This window comes from Chiloscyllium plagiosum, unplaced genomic scaffold, assembly GCF_037043375.1.
Source record: "Chiloscyllium plagiosum isolate Xiang-an unplaced genomic scaffold, Cpla_swu_hap1 HiC_scaffold_11, whole genome shotgun sequence".
In the NCBI taxonomy this organism is placed as follows: Eukaryota; Metazoa; Chordata; class Chondrichthyes; order Orectolobiformes; family Hemiscylliidae; genus Chiloscyllium; species Chiloscyllium plagiosum.
The window spans coordinates 54,263,397-54,274,262 of record NW_028270149.1 but is presented as its reverse complement, the minus strand read 5'-3'; the positions used below and the strand labels follow the sequence as shown (position 1 = coordinate 54,274,262).

At 38.2% G+C, this 10,866-nt stretch overlaps 1 protein-coding gene across 3 annotated transcripts in view; it reads left to right on the top strand.

The window, feature by feature from the left end:
- Positions 1–226: 226 nt before the first annotated feature.
- LOC122557548 (uncharacterized) overlaps positions 227–10,866 on the top strand; it is a 50,532-nt gene continuing 39,892 nt past the window's right edge. The window contains exons 1-2 of one of the 3 annotated variants that reach the window (XM_087992063.1): positions 227–245; positions 2,128–2,307. In XM_087992063.1, the coding sequence (XP_087848189.1) occupies positions 2,177–2,307 (131 nt within the window). In that variant the 5' untranslated portion in view covers positions 227–245; positions 2,128–2,176. Of the gene's footprint in view, positions 246–1,517; positions 1,917–2,127; positions 2,308–10,866 lie in introns of those variants that run through there. The other 2 variants (XM_087992062.1, XM_087992064.1) reach the window with 2 other exon arrangements.

Sequence of the window (10,866 nt, the reverse complement as noted above, 5' to 3'; positions counted from 1 at the left end):
CCACTCAGGCTCTGAATCAACTGGTCTGGTACAGAGATGAAAGGCCTTTTTTTGTTTATATGCAAACGAATGAGACTTTAGGCCAAAGCTATGTTTTTAGAAGTAACCTGTAGAAGTCAAGAGGGTGTGGCCAGCTTTCTAGCTGAGTAGAACAGTTCAGAACTTTACTTAGGAGTTCAGCAGTGGGCTGTGTGGAAACAGGCTGCTGGACACTCTCTCTCCTTCTGCCCTTCTAACTTTGACCTGTAAGTCTTTGTTTTATTTTTACAGTACTTAAGGGGTTTGCTTATTTGGACTATTCTGCATATTTGAACAGCATAATTAAGTCTAGTTTGGATAGACTGAGTTTTAGATAGAGTTGTACAACATGGAAACAGATCCTTCAGTCCAACTGAATTCTGTATGTCTTCTTTATTTTGTTCTTTGTGTTTCGTTCTGTAATTTTGTGAATAAATTTGTGTCTGTTTTAAAACCTGGCAGTCAACCTCGCTAACGTATTATGTACACAGTACACTTACCAAAACAAATTGCACAGTTATGGTCTGGGCAAGAATGTTTTAAGTGGTCTGGCTGAGTCCATGACACAATGTAAGCTGTAATTATAAGTGTTATTAAGCACATTTGGGTGCCATTTACTGCATTGAAATAAATCTGTTTAGTACTTATGCGATGATGAACTGTTATGTAATGTACCTTTTCAACTTTTATGAACACTGTCTCCAAAAAGTATACTGTGTCTTAGGCTGCTTATCAAGAAAAGTGGAGCAGTCTGAGACATGATTTTCTTTTGGAATCTAAAAGGCTAAGGCAATGCTTTTCAAAATAGAATAGAATCCTGTCAGTGTACAAGCAGGCCATTCGGTCCAACAGGTCCACACTAACTATATGAAGAGCATCATTGATACTTGATAAACTCCTTTACAATTGTGAAATTCACAAGATAGGTATGAAGAAAATGTGGCGAAAGTGAGGATTGCAGATGCTGGAGATCAGAGTGTAGATTAGAGTGGTGCTGGAAAAGCACAGCTGGTCAGGCAGCATCCCAGGAGCAGGAAAAAAAAAATCGACATTTCAGGCAAAAGCCCTTCATCAAGAATGAAGCTGGGAGCCTCGGGGTGGAGAGATAAATGGGCCAAATTGTGAAAGAGTCTAAAACTAATCAATAATAAATCGATTCAGGAGAAAGTTCTTTATCTGGAAAGTGCTCAGGTTACCAGGATTAAAGTAAATCAAGATAAGCAAAGGAGGGAGTACAAAATAAGACAAATGGATAGGTGGAGACTCTGTGGGACATTGAAGTTAGCATAATACATTTGGGCCAAATGGTGCCGTGGACCTGATGTAACATGACGTTGGTTAAACTCATACCAAATCTGACTCACAGCCACCAATGTCATCGTTTCAAGGGTTCGTCGGCCAGTGGAAAGTACATCTTTTGAAATAATTAATAGTCACATGCCTCGGAAAATACTTTTTTTCCGGGGTAGTGGAGCGGATACAATTTGTCGTGGTTACACAATGAACTGACCAAGAAGACAAGGTCGGTGGCGAGGGATGTTCGCCAAGTGACACGTTCTCTCAGTCGCTACATGTACAGCGGAGCCGGGACCGACGCCCCGAACCCAACCTGGAGAGTTTATTAATCAAAAGACAAAACTCCAAACCAGCTCAGTTTGAGCTCTGCTACAAATCGGACACTGGTTTTCCTCTTCCGCTTGCTTTAATGTTCGGAAAGTCCCGGGGCATTTTCTGAAACCACAGAGATCATATCCGCCCAACTTTGTAGTCTGTGCAAATGTGTTCACGTGATGAAAAGTTACTCTTTAAAACAGCATGGAAGTTTTGTATCCAAATTATAAATAATAGGCAGTGTTTTGGAAAGTAGTGTTCTGAAAGTGATTGGCTGACTAACTGGCGTGAGATTTATTTATAATTCAGAATTTTTATTGTACAATGAAAATACGCGGAAGTTATGTTTAAATATGTGGATTTGCTGGTTTTTGTCTTAACATGAGATTTACAGAGTGGTAACATTGCCAGCCGGTCTGTACAACATTCTGCACCTGATGCTGAGTAAATTTCCTCGTGAAACTGAATCAAAGCCACTTCCTCTTTTTCAACAAATAGGTTGGAAGGTCGGTGACAGGACGGGAGTTGTTGGAAGAAACCGTCTAGAATGGAAGGTAAGACTATTCTACTGCCCCATTCCACACACAGCCTTGAACTGCAGCCGAGGCTTGACAAGGATCCTAAGATACACCAGGGGGACGCAAGCAAAGATATCACGACAGCTGAAGTCGTTTTTGGGTAAGTCATTAGATGGGTTGTTGACTTCAATCATAGAGCTGTTTTTTTTTGTCTGGTTCCCCGACCAAATAGGATGGGAATTCTAAAGTAGCTCCTGTGTAGGGACAGATTTGGTGCTGAGGTCTCCTGCAGTCGAATAGTGTCGAGACTCATGTGTGAGCACTGGTCGCCGGAGTGCGATGTAAGAAAATACTGAGACTTTAGCTCAGCAAGGGGTTAATATTCATTAGAGAAGAAAATAACTTGACAAAAAAAATGACGAGTTAAGTATACTTAACAGCATTAAGAAAAATTGTGTTAAATAATTAAACCTCTTCATTAAATATTAAAGCCGGGGACTCTCCTGAAATGTGGTTCTGATAAAAAGGCGTTTTTAAAAGTTAAAAACAGCTGGAATAGCTCAGCAGGCCTGACAGCATCTGGGAAGCGAATTCAGAGTTAACGTTTCAGGTTGAGTGACTCATGGAACTACCGAGTATGATGTCTCTCCACAGATACTGCCTGACCTGCTGAGCTTTTCCAGCAATTTCTGTTCTTCTTTCTGATTTACGGTATCTACAATTTTTTGGTTTTCATTTTTACAAGTGCTCCATGTATGTGTAGAAATGTCAGATCATTTTTGTTATGTACCTTAACTTAAAGTCAATGATTTTACTTAGTTGCATGATAACATGATCATCATGGAGAAGACTATATAGCCTATTTTCTTTTATTTTGATAACTCTTCCTGAAACAGCATGAAATACATCAAATTCCTGTGACTTCATCACACTTCAGGTATTAAAAGTATATTCTTCTTCTGAATAAAATTAGAGGGTCAGTAAAACCAGGATATGGGGATAGTCCTGCAAAATAAGATCAGTTCAGACATCTAATAAGAACAAACTGCCATTTCAGTGTCTGAAGATACCCAAACTGGTCTTTTGGGCATTTCTGGATTCCTAAACGATCACAAAGTTTCTTATAAGATTAAAATTTGCCAGAACTGTTAAGGTTGCCTATTATCTTCACAATTCTTTAATTTTAATGTCATATGTTTTATACAAAAAAACTAATCTGTTCTAAATTTTGATAATTGACCATATAATTTTTTTTTTAAACTTTTGTCAGCTCTCATGGTATGTTTATGAAGGTGATTTTTAAAAGAAACTGTACATGTTAATTGTTATTTCTGTGCCTGGTGTGGGGGTCTATTGAATTTTCCCACTTGCTTTACTATGTTTTTTTAAGTTTCTTACCTTATTCAGGAGCTTCCCTTAGAAATCTAGTAATTAGCAAATATATTGCTTATAACCCATGGAAAACGTGGCGTTGCTGACTTGCCTTTTTCAAATTTCCATGTTCTTCAACTCGAATGTTAGCATTGTTTCTTGTGGGGGGGGGGGGGGGGAATGCTGGTAAAAGTGGAATCTTTGAATATTTTTAAGGTAGTGTGAATGGATTCTTGATGAGCAAGAGGGTGAAAGGTAGTGAGGAGATGGAAATGTGTGGTAATTAAATCAGCCATGATCCTATTTGAATGGGACAGCAGGCTCGATTGTCCGTGTAGCCTACTCCTGTATTCATGTGTATTGGCAGATAACTAATATTAAAGGCCCAGTGTTTTAAAACAATTGCACACTCTGGTTGTTAAAGACTGACATAGTCATGCCATGGATATGTTTTACGTGCAGTCTGTGTGCTATTAAAAATATTCATCTACCCTGAAAATTAAATGACAAAATTTAAACTTGGATTCTAAACTTTGGAATTGTGGGGAGAGGGGTCAAGAGAGTCAGAAGCTTGGGCAAAGAGTGGTTTCCAATAGGCATTCTTCCTGCAAATAACCTGCTGTTGTTTGGTCACTAATTTCCTTAATCGTGGGAAATAGGGTTTTCTTAATTGGATGGAAAGGTCAACAATGGGCCTTTCTGCCTCAAACTCAATTTTGGTGGAAGTTCAAAGTTGTCAGGACTAATGTTCCCTACAGCTCTGCATAATTAAGTGCCCGTCCCAACTCCAAAATTGCCACCTTCAGGAGCAAAAGATTTTGCCATTTAATTTTCAGGGCAGATGAATATTTTTAATAGCACACAGACTGCACGTAAAACATATCCATGGCATGACTATGTCAGTCTTTAACAACCAGAGTGTGCAATTGTTTTAAAGCACAGGACCAAAATAATAAGTAGGTAAGATCTTTCACCACAGTAACGGTGGTCCTTTTTTATAAAGTTTAAAAATCATACAACACCAAGTTATAGGCCGACAGGTTTATTTGGAAGCAGTAGCTTTTGACGTGCTGCTCCTTCATCAGGTGGTTGTGAAACAGGATCATCAGACAGGATTTATAGCAAAAGATTACAGTGTCATACAAGTAAAATGATATATTTAATAAATCTAGATTGCTGTTAAGTCTTTCATCTCGTGTGTGTGTCCGTCCCCCGCACAAGTATCACCCGACAGGGGCGTTCCCACGCGGTCAGGGGCATTCAACTTCGGATCTTCGGGTGACCAGCCTCCAAGGCGGATTTTGGGACAGATAACAATGCAAAGTGGCCAAGCAGGGGCTGATAGCCAAGTTCAGTACCCACGAGGATGGCCTCAACCGGGACCTTGGGTTCATGTGACACTGTAGGTGACCTCGCGTGTGCGCACACACTCGGTTACATACTCACACACTCATGCTGACCCTTTTCATACACATGCATTCTCACATTAACAAACACAATCCATACTCGCAGCTATCCATGCACCCTCTCTCCGATTTATGCCCCATCATACTTGCGCGCGCACACACACATACCAAGCTTGCTCACATGCACTCATGCTCTATATGTACGTGCACACACACACATGTCTATGGGGTGCATTTGTATTTGCAGATACATTCAATTTGCTCAAAAAATGCACATCCTGTAGACAGTCAGTGCAGATAGTCAATCCATATATTATTTTGTAAATTACACTTTGGAAATAGAACCCATCTGACTCAAGATTGGGATAAAGACAGAGCTGAGATGTCACTTTCTCAAGATAACAAAATTTTATATTTAAAAATGTGACTTAAAAGAAGTTCCGGGATTCACATTAATGTACCAAATCCTGCAACCCATTCTAAAAGATGAAAGACTTAACAATTTTTAGGTTTGTTAAACATATCATTTTACTTGCATGACACTAATCTTTTGCTATAAATTCTGTGTCTTATGATCCTGCTTCACAACCACCTTATGAAGGAGCAGCACTTTGAAAGCTAGTGCTTCCAAATAAACCTGTTGGACTATAAACTGGTAAAAACAAGGACTGCAGATGCTGGAAACCAGAGTCTAGATTAGTGGTGTTGGAAAAGCACAGCAGGTCAGGCAGCATCTGAGGAGCAGTTGTGATTTTTAACTTTGTCCACCTCAGTCCAACACCAGCTCCTCCACATCATGGTCCTTTAAGGAATATCAAAAAAAACCTATAAAAATGCTGGGAAACTTTTTTAAGTTGATTTAAAAACAGGGAAAAGTGTTCAGTATCCACTTTTATTCTTATTTCATGCCATTGGTTCTTTCGTAATGATTGTGAAGTGGTAGTATAGTGTATCATATTATTTTTTTTGTTGTACTGAATGAGCTCTAGTAGTTAACCTTTGGCTCATTAGTAGTCATTATGTAGGTCAATATTTTGACATCAAGCTTTGTGAAATAAGTAGTAAAATTTTAATTTGTTTGCAGGATATTCATCTCTGCTACTTAGAACAGGTTCATCTTTGTTCAAAATGACCAAGTTCATATCTTTTAAGATATTGCTTTGGAAATGTCAACTTCAATAACATGAGTGTTGGTTGGCCGTCAGGAGACAGTAGAATGAAAATTAGGAATTGAGTTGTGGTTTGTGGTTGAGACTTCTGAACCTACAGCAACTTAAGCATGTAGGAGTGGTTCCTAGCAGTACACCTCAAAGACTTGACTCAAATCTTCAAGCTCTGCTCCCCAATTTTAGACTCTGGAATTAGCAGAAAAGGCTTATTTCTACCTATAATATCAGTCTCCCTTTAAAATCTTGAAAACCTTGCACACTGGTTTGGGAACTGCATTTGACCCTAGCAATAAGTTCCCCCCTAAAATGAAAATTCCTCTTCTCGGCATCATTACTAAATCCACACTGCACTTCCTTAGAGGCATGGTAGACAGGAATGAACACCACTCCAGCTGTCTATCCAGGATTTTGAAGAGCTCTAATGTAACTTCATCCCTATACAGCAGAAAATATAACTGGCAATGTGGAGCAATCAAAATCAGGGAGGCACAGAGGAAAATATCAGAAGGTGCATTTTTTTTTTTTGTTTTTTGGCGGCTTGTAGTAACAGAAGGTTACAAAGATAAGGATGTGTATGACCAATTTTTGTAAACCTACTTCTTTCCAATGGTTTGCCTGTGATCTTGCTGCTATTTAAAATTCTTCAACTGGCAGTTTCTGAAAGTTGAACTTTATTTGAGTGAACAATAAAATGAACGTTTTGTCCTTTCGATACCTCTAATTCTAGCCTTGGCTTTTATCCTCTGGGTAATTTCTAAACTTTGTATTGTAGAATGTTCAACAGAAATCTCAAAGGAGTTTTAATCTTCTTTCTCTCATGCAAACAAATGGATATGCATGGTGAAATGGATACATTGTTTTGGTATTTTTAAAAATAAAATTGTTCTATGAAGCATTGCTGCACAAAAGTTAAACTTATTTGAGTATTAAGATTTGAAATGTAAAAATTGCAGTTGCATATTTCAAAATTAGTTGTGAATGGCATACCTTTGGACAAAAGACATCCTGTCAAGCTGATGTCTTCAAGAAAAAAAAACCTCAATTAAGACCCTATAAGATGGAAAGTATACATGAGAAATTTTAATTAAAACTTTGAGAAGCATACTTTTTGACCCATATTTTAGGAATTTTTTTCACAGTATTACTTGTAGATTAACCAGAATTGTTTTGAGCAACTTATGGAATCCTATTTGTCAGATGGTACAGTAATAAGAACATAAGAAACAGGAGTAGGCCATCTGGCCATCAAGACTGCTCTGCTATTCAATAAGGTCTTGGCTGATGTTTTCATAGACTCAGCTCCACTTAGTAACAAGCTATTTCACAGAATTTTCACACCCCTTAAGCAGAAAAGGCCAGATGTGGGATGGTACGTTACGTTTGTACAGTCGACCTGTGGGCTGCTGTGTCAGCAGCACTCCAGTCCCAAGCCAATTTCCTGGAGGCTGTCTCAAATGAGCCAGCTCTCTTGAACTGAATCCTGGGAACAGATCAAGGGAGTCAGTCCTCCAGACAAGCTTGGAGGATATCTTCAGCTGCCGAATGACAGCTGTGAACACAAGATATTTTTGAGGGGCTCCATTGTCTGGCAGCTGTGATCACTTTGGACCTGAGACATTTTAAATGTTCTGTGTGACTGAAACTGGAGGCCAACTCTATCTCTTTTTATGAAATAGCATCGAATGTAGAACAAGCAGCCCACAGGTTGACTGTACAAACGTAATGTACCATCCCACATCTGTCCTTTTCTGCTTAAGGGGTGTGAAAATTCTGTGAAATAGCTTGTTACTAAGTGGTGTTGAGTCCATGAAAACATCAGCCAAGACCATATCATATAGCAGAGCAGTCTTGATGGGTCAGATGGCCTACTCCTGTTTCTTATGTTCTTATTACTGTACCATCTGACAAATAGGGCTCAAAACAATTCTGGATAATTTATAAGTAATGTTGTGGAGAAAAAAATCCTAAAATATAGGTCAAACAAAAGTATGCTTCTTGCAAAGTTTTCATTAAATTTCTCATGTATACTTCCCATCTTCTAATGTCTGAGTTTTTTTTTCTTGAAGACAAGCAAGATTGGCATACCAGTCAATCAGAATTTTGAAATGTGCAATTGCGATTTAAATAGAATTTTTGTATTTTCAAATCTCAATACAGTTAAATAAGCTCTACTAATGCAATAGTTTATTTAACTTTTGTGCAGCAATACTTAGTTTTATTTACAAAGTATTATATCAAAATGGTGTCCATTTCACCATGCATATCCATTTCTTTGCAATGAGAGCGGATTTAAAACCCCTGAGATTTGTGTATTCTACAATACAAAGCTTTAGAAATTTACCAGACGATAAAAGCCAAAACTACAATTGGAGGTATCGAAAGAACAAAATGTTCACTTTTTATTGATTTGCCTGACATGTTGGATCTGCTATTAAGAAAGTTTGATCTAAATTTGATAAGTGTGTATGTATACATAGTTTTAAGAAAAAGTTAGTTATGATTCGGCTTTTACTGGTCTTCCTGGAGACATTTGTTAGACTTTCTTGTTGGTTTGATTTAACCAGATCTGAACAAAATGGTAGACCTGATGTTCATAGGTTTGTCTGAAAGCTTTTTATCTTAATGGAGACTTCGCTGGAAAATTCCAGCATAATTAAAAGGTCAAATTGTCATAATCCCACCAGACCATAGAGCTACTCTCTCATGTAGCAGTAACTGGCTGTGGTTTAACCTGAGGGTCACCATGCTATGCTGAAGAGATTGAGGAGAGTCCTTCATGGTAACCTCAGCCAATGCAGAAATTGAGCCCTACTGTTAGCATCATTCTATATTGCAATTAAGGGTTAAATACAGGGGGAATGAAATGGTTAAAAGAGAATGGAATCTTCATATCTAGCAGCCAAGTAGTTTTTATCAATGTGCAAAGTCTTGCCCAGAACATTGTATTCACATTAACACGACTTTGGTTATGCTTTTATATTGCGCTTCACCATTGAAAGTGCTACGTCAACATTTCAATTTTACTGTCAACTGCCATATGCGGACAGACTCTGATCACCTAGAGGCATAGAGTAGTATTGTATGGAAACAGGACCTTCAGCCCAAAGTGGTCCATGCTGACCATGGTCCCTTCTCAGCTAGTTCCAACTGCCCACATTTGCTCCATGTAACCTCTAAACCCTTCCTATCCAAATATTTGTTTTAAAGTTGCTATTGTACCTGCCTCACTACTTTTCTCTAGCAGCCCACTTCAAATGTGCACCTCTCTACATGAAGAATTTGCTCCTCAGGTCCTTCTTAAATATTTCCCCTCTCACCTTCAACCTAATGTCCTCTGGTTTTCAATTCCCCATGTCTGTATACATTCATCCTATCTATGCCCCTTAAGATTTTATACACCTTTATTAAGGTCACCCCTCACCCTCCTAGGTTCCAAGGAATAAAGTCCTATCCTGGCCAACCTGTCCCTAAAACTCAGGCCTAATAGTCCTGGCAACATCCTTGTAAATCAACAGGGTGACCAAAACTGTATACACCACTCCAGGTGTGGCTCCATTAATGACTTATATAACTGTAACATAACATCCCAACTCCTTTACTCAATGCCTGCCCCGATGAAGGCCAGCATGCTAACTGCCTTCTTCACCACCCTGGCTACCTGCGACGCTGCTTTCAAAGAATTATGTACTTGTACTCCTAGGTTCCTCTGTTCCACAAGACTTCTCAGGACCTTACCATTTACTGTATAAGTCCTACTTTGGTTTAACTTTCCAAACTGCAACACCTTTCACTCTTCTGTATTTGAATTGCATTTGCCAGTCCTCCGCTTACTTCCCCATCTGATCAAGATCCCTTCATAATTTTTGAAACCTTCCTCCCTATCAACAATACCTCCTAATTTTGTATCATGGTTGGTTTGGTATCTTTATTGCTTGTCTTTTAAGCATCACTGTCACTTTTTTATAAAAACAAATTATGTTTCCTAACACAAATGCTTCAATTCAATCTCTGGATGGTAATTTGTCTGGAGGAACTAGTGTTGAAAACTTCTAATGCAATGCATTACTGAGATTAAATAGCTTGGCATAGTTATAACAAGAATTAAACTGCTTTTGCATAGGTCTTCATATTAAATTGTAAGGATAATTTCTTCTTCGGAAGAAAATAACACTAGTAGCTCAATTGGAATTTCTGCATTGCACTAAAGTGAATAAATTTGGATTTTTTGCACAGGAAAGGGCTGTATGTGGTGTGGAAGATGACTGGAAATTTACTAATGTATTAATTCACTGTGAGCTCTTGATGATAATATGACTAAAGGTTCATATATTTTGCAGACTATCACCATTTACTAAATTGGAGCAAGTTGCAGCAAGAAATTAGGTGATTACTAATGTAATTGCAGAAGTTTATCATGTCAACCACTAAATTCTCTTTTATTAAACATTAAAGAAATATAACTATGCAAAAACCACAAGAAAACAGCTATTGTACTGCAGCTGTTGTAACATGGGATGTGACACACTTTTATGTTGTGGGAGCTAATATGATAGCACTTTTAAGTTTTTAAGAAATGTTTTCCTTAGATGGCAGTGCCTAAATTTCCCTGAGGTTTTAAGATATCCCTTTTAACTAACTGTATTAACCGCTGCAGTTTATAATTTAAATGTTTCAGGTCAAAATTTATCAGCTTCCAAACTGCACTGAAAGGAACAAATAGAAACCACAGTGAACGATCAGAAAGTAACGAAAAAAAAAAGAATAGTTCATTAG